The sequence below is a fragment of the Nycticebus coucang genome, chromosome 14, assembly GCF_027406575.1.
Source record: "Nycticebus coucang isolate mNycCou1 chromosome 14, mNycCou1.pri, whole genome shotgun sequence".
Classification (NCBI taxonomy): domain Eukaryota; kingdom Metazoa; phylum Chordata; class Mammalia; order Primates; family Lorisidae; genus Nycticebus; species Nycticebus coucang.
In genome coordinates, this window is record NC_069793.1 from 84480495 (window position 1) to 84495510 (window position 15016).

General features: G+C 34.3%; 1 protein-coding gene across 1 annotated transcript in view; it reads left to right on the forward strand.

Moving 5' to 3' along the window:
- The window catches only part of TYR (tyrosinase), a 78355-nt gene that overhangs the window by 23747 nt on the left and 39592 nt on the right, over positions 1 to 15016 (forward strand). The window contains exon 3 of the mRNA XM_053561784.1: positions 1396 to 1543. Coding sequence (XP_053417759.1) covers positions 1396 to 1543 — 148 coding nt within the window. The remainder of the gene's footprint in view (positions 1 to 1395; positions 1544 to 15016) is intronic.

The following is a 15016-nucleotide window of genomic DNA, read 5'->3' on the forward strand; positions in this document are numbered from 1 at the left end:
GATGTAGTAAATGCCATGCATGTATAATCACAAAAGCTGCCACAGACAAGAGGGTCCACAAAAGAGGACATGCATGTTCTTAGGCCAATCTTCCAAAGGGATGTGGGTTGGTACAATATCTAAGAATGAGTAAAATGAACTTTAAAAGAGAGAAAAGGATGGGGGGGAATTGCCAGTTGAGGGGGTAGAAGACAGGTGAGCACAGTAGTGGGAGAGTACAAAACACCAATGCAAAAGTCAAGAGCTGCCCCTTTAAAAACGAAGAGATTACCAATAAAATATGTTTACTTGTATGAAATCAAGCTCAACCTCCCCTACCCAAATCATAGTACCTTCACTGTTTTTATCCTAACTTTGGTTTAGATTGCAATCTTACTTACATTTCCACTTGCTTGATATTTCTAAGTTCTGAAATTCAATAATATGCCCTTTGCTACATTCCTCCAACTTGAGTCCTACCTAGAGTTTCCGTTTGTTACTCAAATGTCTTTGTCTGGTTTTAACTTTTAGTTTTGTCAGGATGGACTGTAAAAGTATATCTTGCTCCACCTTTTCTTAAGGAGGATATGAGAGACAACACAAAATATCAAGAGCTCAAATCCTAATGGCTAACTGATATGGATTAAAATCCTAACTCTAAATTTATGTAGCCTTGGTAAACTCAGAATTTCTGTGAACCTCAGTATTCTTTCTACTGGGGGTAATAATTTCTAAGCAAGATTCTGATAAATATTGAAGGAAATATGCCTCAGCAAATATTTAGCACAATTTACATTTAGAAAATAATACCCCTCATTATTTCTCTCATTATAGTTATTACTACGTATATCTGATGCAATAAATGGAACTATTTATTGGTCTGTGCTTATTTGTGAAATGAATATTCTACAAAAGAAAACACATTATGACCTGATATTAAAGATGATACTGTGAAAGATAAATTAAAATGTAGAGAGTCACAAATTTTATGCTTTCTCTGGAGTCAGAAACCAAAATTTAAGGTGTTTTCCAGAACTGGAAAGCAAGAGGACTACTAACAGGCTGGTAAAATTTGTTCTGAGTGCTGTTACAAATTGACATGAAAGTGAATACATGATTATTATCAAATGCTCTTACAACTTTTCTATATAGAAAGATGGATAATAAAATCAAAAGGAGAGAGCAAAAATTGGTCTAGCCTATTTTATCTGGTTAATCCATCCATTGCATTGAAATTAAGGCCATTCAATTCCACAAAGATTTATTGAACACACAAAGAGTATCCAGAATGTAAAGAATCTCAGTACAGAATGTCATGATTTTAATTATTCTTGTAAGCCAAATCAGATAATCATTTGGATTTTCGATCACTAGTGTAATCTAACTTGTTTTTTTCAATTTCATTTTTACCTACAGGGTTTGCTAGCCCACTTACTGGGATAGCGGATGCCTCCCAAAGCAGTATGCACAATGCCTTGCACATCTATATGAATGGAACAATGTCGCAGGTGCAGGGATCTGCTAATGACCCCATTTTTCTTCTTCACCATGCATTTGTTGACAGGTTGGTTGATATTTCATTATAAATTATGTGCTTATTGGATGCAAATGTAGTAGATATTTGTCAAAATATGACTTTAGTTATTACATAAAGGCTATGAAATTATGCTGGTCTGTTGCATTGTTTTTCAATCCTTTTTTGTCCCATGGTGTACTTGAACCTACATTTAAACTTCCATGGCACATTTAAATTATGTTGATCAAAAAAAGGGTAAAAAATATATATATACTTACTAGGCTTTGAACTTCTTTGGGAAATAATTTAATTAATGAGCTTTAAATATTTTTTCAGCACACCTAAGAATCTCTCATGATATGCCAGTGTGCCACGGCACACCAGCTGAAAATCACTGGTCTATTGCCTTGTATCAGATTCATCCAAGAACAGATTTGACATTGAGGATTTGGAGTCTAAAACTTAATATGTTTTGTAGAAGAAGCATTTTATTAAAGTAAACCAGTAATGACATGAGTAAGGCAGGATAATTAAGGGGGAAATGCCAAATAAGGGTATAATTTTAGTTGACATCCCAGACTCCACCAGATCTTGGTAGAGTATAAAATCCATCTCAGTTTTTTCTACCTTAAGACAAAGGAGATGCAACTTTGCACTCCCATACTAAATAGCGAATGGCTGTAAGTTGTCCTGTGGTAGAGGATATAAAACTTCCAGGCTCTAACCTGTTTCCAGATAGGATGTATGGCTCCAGTGCCCAAAAGTATCCTAAAATATAGGGGTGTGTAGTTAAGAGCAAAGATGGAAGAAGCAGGGAGGTGGGCACATGGAGCTGGTAAGAGGAGTAAGGCTATCTGGGTAGAACACCCAATTATTACATCTCTCATCAATAACACCTCTAGAAATGGTGTCATGATTTGTTTTCCTAACCTAAGACCCTCACATATAAGGATATACAAACTTTGATATTTCCCATTAGCCTGAATGCTATATTATTAATTCTCCAGACAGAACACACTATGGCCCCAGTGTTGCATTTAGTGTGATTTAATTTTCTTGAGACTTTTATTCCACTTATTAACCCTCTACCATTACATGTGGAATGTCTTATCCATATTGCGTTTTAGATGAAATCATAGGTGATGATAGCAGAAAAGAAAGAACACAGAGGAAGGTCAGCTATCTGCTTCTGAAATATTTTAAGAAAACAGGAGAAAATAAAGCATCAAATCACAACAGACAAATTACATAGATCTCTTTCTTTATCCCCTCTAAGGTAATTATATCACCACAGCTAATGAATAAAAGGCAAAGATATATAAGATAATATTGCATTAAGATAATACTATCATCTTCTTTGGTAAAAATAAGAATTACTATTTTTCCTTTTTTAAAGATAAGGAACCTTAAACTGTGAATCATGTGCTTTGCTCACTTACCACCACCTTTATTTCTTCACTCATGTCCCCAGGAACATGGGCATAATATTAAACAAATAAGTGACCATCAGACCTAGAAGACCATCTTCATACAGATAGTGGTTTATAACAAAGTGCATGAAGACCAAAACTGTCATAGAAACACCAACATCACAACCATCTATACTCATATACAAAGGAGGGAAGTAGAGGATTGGAATAAAATATTCCCAGAAAAGAGACATTTAATATTTTTCAAGTATCATTTTTATATTATTTTGCCCTTGTGAATTTTTGGCATTTTTAAATCTCTAGAATCACCCCATAAACTCTAAAGAATTAAGAATGACCACTCTTCCCACTTCCATCCAAGATAGTATTGACAGTCCTAGCCAGAGCAATTAGGCAAGAAAAGTAAGTAGGAGGCATCCAAGTAGGAAAGGAAAAAGTTAAATTGTCTCCATTTCTTGGTAACATGATCATATACACAGCAAAGCCTAAAAAATACATGAGAAAACCTGTTAAAACTAATAAACAAATTAAGTAAAGTTTAAGAACACAAATACAGCATTCAAAAAATAGTACAGTTTCTATACACTAGTGATAAACTATGAAAAAGAAATTAAGAAAATGATCCTACATGGATAACACACCTAGGAGTCAATTTAATCAAGAAAATGACTCTTACACTGAAAACTACAGAACACTGATAAAGGAAATTGAAGAAGACACAGATAAGAGGAAAGATATCTCTTGTTCTTGAAAAATTAATATTGTTAAAATATTCATGTTACCCAAAGTAATCCACAGATTCAATGCAATCTCTATCAAAATATCTAAAATATTCTTTACAAAAATAGTAAAAACAATAATAAAATTCATATGGAACCAAGAAAAGACTTTAAATATCCAAGCCATCTTGAGCAAAAAGAACAAAGCTGAAGGTATCAAACAACCTGATTTCCGAATATGCTACAAAACTATACTACATAGTAATTAACAGCATAGTACTGATATAAAAACAAACACATTGACAAATAGGATGAAATAATGAGATCAGAAATAAATTCAAGCATTAATTGAATTTATTTCAATTAACTGAATTAATTGAATTCAATTATAATTTAATATATTGAATTATATATAACATAAATATTATCTATTGTATAGCATGGTATCTACAGTTAATAACATTACATTAAATTCATTAAAATTTCTCATAGAGTAGATTTTAAGTGTTCTCACCACATATGTAAAAAAAAAAAGTGTGAAAAATACTATATAAAAAAATCAGTAGAGTTTCTATTCTTCAGTGGATGAATGGATACAGAAAATGTGATATATATACATTATGGAATACTATTCTGGCTTAAAAAAGAAGGATGTTCTGTCATTTGTGACAATATGGACGACCTGAAGAACATTGCATTAAATAAAATAAGCCAGACACAAAAATACAATTACCATATGATCTTACTTAGATTTGAAGTATAAAATATTTAAATTCAAAGAACTAGACAATAAAATAGTGGTACACGAGGCTGAAGTGGAGGAGTGGGAGGGAATGAATGAGAAAAGGGGAAATGTTGGTCAAAGGGTACAAAGTTTCAGTTAGACGTGAGAATTAAGCTCTAATCATCTATTACACAGATTATAGTTAATAATAATCTACCGTACACTTTAAAATTGCTCAAAAATCTCTTCTTGGTCTTTTGGTTAAGATCAAGTGTAGTAAATTTGGTAAAAGAGTAGATTTTAAATGTTCTGACCACAACAAAATGATAAATATGTGAGGTGACATGTATTTAAATGTAATTTAATCATCCCATTATACAGTGGGATGACTAAATCAAGTAAGGTATATGTAATGTAAATATAGTGGGATGATTAAATGTAGTAAGATATATATAAGGTAAAATGTGATATATTTTATACATGTTACTTTATTTATTGATATGTAAATATAATAATGTATATTATATATAATTTAAATATTTATAAATTATATATATAATATAATATTCATAATAAATATAAATAACATACATTTATATATAACATATTATATATAATATTTATATATAATATTTATATATAATTAGAAATAATATATATTTAAATATAAATATGTTAATATAACTCATATTAATATATAATTATATATAATATATCATTATTTAATAATATATATTATATTAACACGTTTAATATAATGTATAAATATAATTAATATATTTAATGTATATAAATAAAATAATATATATAAAATACATCACGTTTTACCTTACATATATATGCAAGTATTACTTGTCAATTAAAAATGAATTTTCTTAAATAATTCTGAATTTTCTAGATACCTTGATGTCCTAAATATCAGAAACTATCCAAATCTGTGAATTGGACCCAACACATCTTGGATGAGAGAGATGGTTACAGAAAAGCCAGTTCATACCAGCTAGAAATCATGTATACATTTCCACCACTCTGCCTTCAATGATCTCAAGTTAGAACTTGGAGTCAGACATGGTGGGAATATTTACACCATGAAATTGGCTAATGCTATAGGTTAGAGATTTTATTCCAAGTGAGCTGGTTGTTAAAATAAAATAGCACTGATCCTATTAACTTACACCATATTCTCTCCATATCCTTTATTTTGAGCATACTTTTTTGCCTCTTCTTTTGTTAATTGATTTCTTGATTGTGCAAAAGCTTTTTAGTTTGATATAATCCCACTTATCTATTTTTGGTTTTGTTGCCAGTTTTTGAAGTTATTTCCAAAAAAAATCGTTGGCCACAGAACAATGTCATGGAACTTTCCCCCTGTTTTCTTCTAGCAGTTTCACAGTTACAGAAACCTGGTTTCAGGTTTAAGTCTTTTATTCATTTGAGTTGATTTTTTGTACAGAGTCTGAGATAAAGGTCTAATTTCATTCTTCCGAATCTGGAAATCCAGATGTCCCAGCATAATCTATTCTATTGTGTTTGTGTCACACAATGGGAAAATCAATTGACGGTAAACGCCTGGATTTATTTCATGGCTTTTTATTCTGTCCCATTTGTTGATGTGTCTATTTTTATGCCAGTACCATGCTCTTTCAATTGCTGTATTATTGTAGCACATTTTGTAGCATGATGCCTTTAGCTTTTATCTTTTTGCTCAGTATGGCTTTGGGTATTTGAGGTATTGTTGGTTGTTTTGTTGTTGTTCTTCTTCTTCCATATAAATTTTAGGGTTGTTTTTACTATTTTTTAAAGATAGTCTTAGGTATTTTGATAGAGATTGCATTGAATGTGTAGATTGCTTTCGATGACATAAATAGTTTAATAATATGAATTCATCTGCCTGACTCATATCAGGGAAGGCTTAGAAGCTCAGTGATTGGGCACTGGCCTGGATCCTGAGGCAGTGGGTACTGGCCGAGTGTTTGGTGAGCCTGGAACCTCCATCTGAGAGGCAAGATTGGACACTGCATCCACACTTGTTGACCTGATGACTAGAGCTATGAGGACTAGCCTAATGCTAGGGCAGGACTAAAAACAGTGGTTATGAGGGCCAGCCCAGAGGGCGATAGTCCAGAGCAGGAGGCTACTGGGTTGGCCTGACAATGAAGCTGTCTGCAAGTACTGGCTTAGTGCCTGGGGCCATGGGATTAATCACAGCTCTAGATTTTATAGGGGTTGGCCCAGTTTTGAAGTTCAAAGCACTCTCCATTGCTTATTTTCCTCTCCCTTCCCCACTTATAGGGTATGTGTTTCTGTGCTGTTCTGCCTGGGCTCCAAAGAGGGGTGGAGCAGGTAATGTATCTGTTCAATGCACTCTACCCAGGTGCTGTAATCTCTCACCTGGGTTCCATAGGTCTTGTGGAGTTATTTTCATGTGCAGATAATTGTTTGACTTAGTTTTTTTCTGGGGGGGGGGATGAACACTAGAGACTCCCTATTCTGTCATCTTGCTGATGTCTATACTTAATTATACTTAATTATTTCTTGCAAGTCTGGAGGGAAAAAATGTAATAACTATTGAATACCGTGAACTTATTTTAAGACTTTATTATGTTTCTAGACTATCAGACATAGTTTAACAATGAGGAAACATAATAATAAGATAAAATCATTGGTCTGAAGAAGCTTAATCTAGTGGAAAATATAAACAAGCAAACAACTGCCGTGTGATGATTTATGCACAATCATGAGGGAAACACTGGGAAAGCTACATAAAAATTATGCTATCTGGACTGATACCTAGAAAGCATGAGGCCTATAAGACAAGAGTAGATATTCAAAGAACAGTACACAACTTCTTTCTCACTGAAACCAATCTCACGTTGGAAGTCTTATATGAGCTGAAGAAGGAAATGGAGACTTGGCTTTCAAAACACGAAATAAGCTAGGCTCATAGACATACAAAGTGACAAATTAGTCTGCCATCAAAATGTGTCAATGAGGGGCCAATAAAGACTCCTATTCTGGCTACCACTTTTCAGTAAAAAGTAAAAAATTCAGAGATTGGATCTAATACAAAAATTGTTTAGGAAAATATGTACAAGGGTATTTAATATTTCCTATGTGCTATGCAATATTCTTAATTCCTTATACATTTTAAGTTAATCAATACCAATAAAGTAAAGGAGGGTTTAGTATTATCCCTACTTCTAAGGATTAAAAAAGAGAGGTGAAGAGGTTCCATAACTTGTTCAAAATTATATAGCTATGAAGGACAGGGTTAAGAGTTAAATAATGCATCTAATCACAAAGCAATGTTCTTAACTACTTTGGACAATTAAGGAATTAAAAGATGAGTCTCCTGTGAACTGTTTTTAGATTAAGGATAAATAAATTTCAATAAAACTTCATTTGGTCTTCAAACATTTTATGTTCTTACTATATTCTTAATGCAATGCCAGATACTATGCCTTTCTTATTTATTCAGATAAATAAAAATGCCTGACCACCAGATGCTTGCAATCCATCCAGAGAGACAGAAAATAATAGCAATAATCATTAACAACCTGGTACAGCCTTTATAAACATGTGAAAGGTTTATAAATCCAAAGAAGGAAGAGCTCAATTCTGCCCTGAGGATTACAGATGCTTTCTAGAAAAGGCTATTGTTGGATTGATTTCTGAATAATGAGAAATTAGAAATATGACAAAGGAACTATATGTCATACCTAGAGCACAGAACAGGCACAAAATATGATAGAGAAAAGCACATTGAGGAAGCTATAAAAAAAAAGCTCAGCTGGGCTGGAAAACAGGTTCCCATACGCAAGTAGAGGGAAAGATAGGATCAGAGTTGAGGGGCCTGGTATGCTCTTGATTTCCTTAGTTTTGTAGATTATATTAAAATATTTTAATCTGGTGTTTTTTAATTTTAAAAAACAAATAAACAAATTGGGAAAAATTACCTAAAATCTATTCTTCCACCTAAAAAATACTTAGAAAACAACTTATTTTCTCTAAATACTTAAACAAAAAAAAACAACAACAAAAAAGAAGTCTTACTCCACCATTCTGTTCTTGTGTTTGTAGGAAAATATATTTATTTTATATACATTAAAAAACTGTATTTCCACAGAAGTCTAGGGTTTTGCTTAATAATCTATCTTAGATATATTTCCACATCAGCCCATGCCTATCACTTCCATTCCTTAACAAATATTTTCATGTGTCTCTTTCTCTTTTAAAAGGATAAAAAAAATACAAACATATATATTTGGCAAATAATATTACATATGCATATATTTATATATACACTCATATACTGTAGATGCATAAAGAAAGAGAGAAAGAAATAATTTGAGGCCCTTTGTGAGTATTACTAATAAGCCAATTTTTAATATTGGATCAGAAGGTTAGAGTTTCAGTACATTTAAAATTTTGATAGCGATTTCCAAATTGCCTTCCAAAACTGATTGCACCATGTACATATACCTTGCCAGAAAATGAAAGTGAGCCTCCCACCCAGTCCTCTCATTTCACTAGCAAGTGTTAACTTTATTATGCATTGTTGCTGTCACAAGTAGGGAAATATTTATTTGAATTTTTCTATTTTTTCATACTTAATATTCATTGTTTATATTTCCTTTTTAAATTTGTTTCCACTCTTTGCTATTTTGTATTAGATTTATTAATCTATTAATTACTGCACTATATAGACTTTTCATAATTTTTTTAAAATTGATTCTTTTGTTACAAACATGGCAGATATTTTCTCCAGTTGCTAGTTATTTTTAAGCGTTTTTAACGATTTTCTTTTTTTTTTTTTTGCTACTTGGAAGTTATTTCTTTTTTTTTTTTTTTTTTTTTTTTTTTTTTTTTTTTTTGGCCGGGGCAGGGTTTGAACCCGCCACCTCTGGCATATGGGACCGGCGCCCTACTCCTTGAGCCACAGGTGCCGCCCGGAAGTTATTTCTTTTCATCTGGTTTATTTCATTCAATCATCTGTCCCTAGCTTCAGAGTCTTGGACTTTTTGTTCTTCAGTGTTCTTGTCTGATAAAGAATGGATTGTTCTAAATGTCTACAGTCCTTTCTGGACTTTACAACACAGCGGATAACGTATTTTTTGAAGAAATGACAGTAGAATGCATTAGTACAATTGCAGGGATTTAGTGAGTTTTTTAGTGACAGCTTAATCATGCTTTTAGTTATGATTAATAGGTAAGTGACAAGGAGATAAGTTCAATTTATAGTTAAAATTATGTTTCTCCTTTATTCAGGTTAAGGTCTGACAAGGGACTGTAATCTGCTTTCAGATTTGTGAAAAACTTTCTGGCAAGGAGAGAGCTTGAGGAGGTTGAGGACAGGGGGTTGAACATTCTAAAAGAAAAAATGAATTGAAGAGTTTATTTAGTTTCTGTAAAAGAAGATTAGATTTCGGGGGAACTAAAGACAGGGACATCTGAGTTTTTAAAGCACCCTAACATTACAACAGCCCAATCTAGTCTAATCTCTACTTTATTCCTAAGAGTTTGAAAAAAATTATGTCTTTTTTGAGTCTTTCTTTCCTCTTCTCTAAAATTGGAGTGTTTTTGAACAAGTCTGGACTCAGAAGCTATATAAATCACACATAATGTGAATATAAATCCTTTCTGTAAGTATTAATAGCAGGCAGCATACTGTGGTTATGGATTGAAGGGTCAGAAAGACCTAGACTCAGATATGGGTTAGTCATGTAGCAATGAAGCCCCTGATCTGTATAATGGAGATTCTGTAATAATACCACCTTGGGTGGGAGTCAACCAAGGAATATTAGATATAATATGTAGTTGGTACTCAATAATAGGATGCTATAATTACTATTAATCACTATTATTCTGCAACAATTTAAATAACTGTTTTTCAAAAAGTGAGTTGCTCTTAAAAGTTTAGAGGTTTTAGATGATTCCCCAGTGAGCAACTACAAAGGAATACTATACTTTATTGGAACTTAAAGGTCCCATTGAAGTGTTATAAATATTACAGGGTAGCATAAATGTTTTAGAAGATTCCCCTCTTTTTATTTTATCTCTTCTTTCCACATTCATTCAAGAAATACTTATTCAGCTTGTGCTAGGCACTTGTTAGACACTCGAGCTCTGCATCCTTCCTAAGGGAGCTTGTTGTGCACACACAGCTGGGGGTTCCACCTGTTTATAAGTCAAGAGGTAGTTCAAGAATCAATTTATTAGCAAAACTGTCTCCACTTCCACAAGGCATTTACTCCATTCTTTTGAGTCTCCAAGAATTTTTGTGTGATCTTTTCATATACCTTAAGATATTGTATTCTAACTGTACAATTACTAGTTTTTCTAATAAGATCTTAAATTATTATTTCAACACTTATTTTATTTATCACGCTTTTTATCTGTATTCTTTGTACTCTGGGTAATGCCCAGAACATAATGTTTAGTTGAATGAAGAATAACATGGTACAATTGCAGTGTACTCACTAGCAAACTGGCGAAGAAATGGAATTTAAATATATTCTCCACTATCCATTCACAAAATAGCCTGTCAATATATCTAGTGAACTACTGCATACGATGGAAAATTCAGTAGCCATTAAAATGATTATGTATATTTATAATGGTTGGGTTTTAAATGCTTATTATATATTTTTAGATAAGGAAGATAGGTTACAGAATAGGATGTTTAATAATATTCTGTTTCAAAAGTGTATGCATATACCTGTGTATCCATATAGGTAAATGTGCCTATTAATGTAAGCAAGAATAGAAGCTATTTAAAAACATTGAAAATTGATCTCTGATTGGCAGAATTAAGCATGAACTTTATACTTTCTGAATTTGTCTTAACTTTTCGTACTAGAGACATGTAAACAGATCTTGATACATGTATATATGTATATATATCTTGTCTATCTTCTGCAATGACAGCAAAAATAGAGCCAATTCTCAAAACTAAAAAGATAAGCAAACAAGCTAAAGAGTTGTGGGAAATGCATAATTATTTACCTACAACTCTTAAAGTTTCTGAAGATTGTGTTTGTTTCCTATTGTTCTATTTTTATTAAATCCCTACTGGCTCATATCTGTTTCAGAACCCTATCCCTCACAGACCGAGTGAATGAAGAATTCTGTTAGGCAGTTGAGCTCCGTTGCTACAGTTCCCCAGACACACTCTCCATTACCTTCTGTCCAGTAGCAGTCTCTCAAATGCTCGCTCGCCCACCCTAGCACAGCCTGCCCCTGGCAAGAACCCCGCATTCAATGATTCCAATCACTACCTTGTTTCTATAGGTCTTCGAATTCTCCTTTTGGTGATTCCCTGCTTGGAATTACCTCTTGAAATCCATATTTTATTTTTGTGTGACCTAGTTGTCTTAGGCCACCCACTGTCCAGTAAGCATAAGCTCTCGTGCCTATGCCTTCTTCGTCAGGAAGTAAAGGGTGGTTGCTGGGTGATGCACGGTGAATAAACATCAGAGCAGCAGAAAATGCTTCCCCTTCCTTTGCACTTAACTCCTCCAGAAGGGCCTGCCTAATTATCAAGCACACTTCTGCACATACGCATTCACTCATCTCTTAACTCAGCAAACATTAAGTACCCTTTGTGTCGCACTCTGTATTATACGAGGGAGACGCAGCGATATTATACTTTGCTTCTCTACTTAGTCTCTGCATGCGGACATGTAAGTAACTAAGTAGATAGGAAAACTTCAGCTTCTGCATGCTTTGATATGCCAGGTTCCTTGGGAGTGACACAAAGAGCACCAAGGAAGAGGGGACATATAGTGGTCCTCTTCAACCCCTGAATCTGTAGCACCTAAGCAAAATGACTCGTGTAGAATGGAAAGTCAATGAATAATTGTTATATTCTATTGTTTGGAATACAGTTATGAGGGTTTATGAAGAATGAGTAGAATTTTCATTTGCAACATTTGCCTGTAAAATCACCCAGTCCATGGGGAGCCAAATAAGAAAAGCACAGAAGTGTAAAGTGAGCAGAAACTTCACAAAACAGCCAATAATTACAATGTTACTAAAATACTAAAAATACAACTAAAATTTACTACGTGCTTACTAGGTACCAAATTCTAAGTGCATCACGAGTTGAATCATTGAATAATTCTAGAACTCCCGCCAAGTAAGTGCCATTATCATTACATCTTAAGGATGAATAGACGAAATTATAGAGAAACTAAGTAACTTGTATGATATGCTGCTTCATAAGGGATTTAAAGAGAGATTTACTAGAAAGAACGTATATACAGTATACAGACAGAGTGTACTCTTCCGGATGCAGTCCAGGAGGGTCCAGATATGGTTATTTTGAATAGTAGTCAAGCAGTTTTAGTTTTACTGCACCTGGAGGAAGTCCAAGTAAAACAAGTTGCTAAAAACCTTAGCAAACTCAGACTGGGAGAGAGGGTTGGGTTGGGGGTTAAGAAGTATTTAACATCTAAAGGGGGAAAAAATGTGGTCCAAAAATTTGAGGTGGGAGAGATTTGTCAGTTAGTATGCCCAGAAGCTTAGACCAGAATTTTAACTTTCTTAATTACTTCTCTGATGTGGTTGGTGCTCTTAAGAGACAAGAAAGCCACTGGCTCAGAGGCTCTGAGAGATAGCAGTAGAATTGCATGGTCATGACACCCACCTTGGGAGCTCACAGACTAGATACCAGAGTCTCCCTGTGAAGAGCAACCCTGCTATGGAGGAACTCTATGATCTGGGATCCGAAAGCCTGTGATCGTGTCCTGGCTCTGTTTCGGAATTCTTGTGTGATCTTGGGAAAGAGATCCTATCCAAGCCTCATTTCCTCACGTATAAAAAGGTGATAATCATACCACCTTCCTCATAGGAATGTAAGTTTAACTATATACGATATCTTAAAAAAGACTAGCTTTTGTAAATAGAGTAAAAGGGACTTTTTAAAAGCATGCCTGATGTTTTTGTTCTTGACTCTATTTTTTAAGTGTCCTCCAGTATTGAGGACACCTCACTAATCTCTGGTAGTCTGTCTCTTGAATGCATGGAATCCAGGCTAGGTGCAATGTCAAAATGATACATCCCAGGGAGCTAGCTACCGATTAATCGGTAGCTGTATCACTCCACAGCTATCGATTAATTACCTCTTCTGACATGACTTCTAGGCTGTATTTGCCAGTGAGTCCTCCCCTCCACTCAGCTCCTCAAGCCTCTCCTGGGCCATCCGACTAACAAGGCTGCCCTGACTCACATAGCCTCAAAACAGACACTTTGCCAACTTGGCAGCCCAGAAACAGTCTAGCTAGAAGGATGGCAACAAGGCAGGTCCCTGGGGCTTCAGAGATGAACAGCAGATTGCTTCCCAGCTGGTGATTACAAGGATGAAACTTGCTCAGAAAGGCAGAAATCTCAGGGTTATGAAAGAAGGTGAGCTCAGAATCAAGAAAAATATCTTAAAAGTCTGCTGTAGCAATCAGGTAAGATAGCAGAGAGGGGTTGTCTGTTTCTGGGTTTCTTTCACACTGTTGGGTTGTGCCCAGCTTTTAAAATGCTCCTTGATATTTTTTCTAAAGCAAAATTAACTCTCTAGAAATAATAGCCACTACCCCATTATAGTCATACTTGTGTGTAGTCTATACCTGTTTTACTTGTTGATATTGTTAGGTTTAGCTTTTATACCAGTCTGTATTTATTAGATTTATTCCTGCACTAAATCTTGAGTTTCTTGAAGACAGCATCTATGTATTGATCACCTCTAGCACCGAGCAGAGATCCAGGGACGTTCATTAAGCACTTACTAAGGTGTTGTGTCATTGATAATTCTGAGGCAGGCATCCATCTACTGGGTTATCAATAACACTTTGTTTTGGAGTAAAATATTAATTTAAAGGAGTTAAATCTTATCCCAGCAAGTGATGAAGAAGTCATGTGCTATAATTATAACAAATAAGCTAAAGAATTTTCAACTCTGGTGTGGAAAATCTCCCAGCTCTTTGTAGGAGTAATGAGTTTTGGTACTGCAGAATTTAAGTTGCTAGTCAAATACTGGTAACCTAAAAATCTCCAGTGAAGAAAGATAAAGAAATGTAAGTTGTCATCATTATTGACTGAGCTTTTAAATATGAAAGAGAATTTAAGGTTCATTATCTAAATTCTTATTTTACAAATAAGGAAATCAGGGTTCAATGAGGGTGACCTGCCCAAAGACACATGGTTTTCCGCAAAGCAGAAGGAAGACTGTGTCAAGGTCTTGCTGTGCAGAAGGGGAGTCCCTGGGAGCAGTATGGAATACTTGAGTATGATAGTGGATATTTAGACAGGCAGAAGTTGAAACGGTCTGAGTCACAATTCTGTAGAGAGCCAAAGGTCAGAACCACTGTAATAGAACAGATATCATACCCAAAGGATGCATAGGGGTATAAAACAAATCAAAAGACCAGAATTCAGCAGACTAAGAGGCAATAATGCATGTGATTAAGATCACAGACTTTAGCATTAGACATGCATCATTTTGAAACTCAGTGCTACGCAATTCTGGCAAGCTACTCACTCTCCCCTAAGCCTTCCTTTCCTCAGCCATAAAATGTTGCTAATCTGTGTAGCTATCTGAAGTCATAGCTTTGATTATTAATATGATCTGTTTTTATGAAAAGAAGCCAAGATTCTTAGC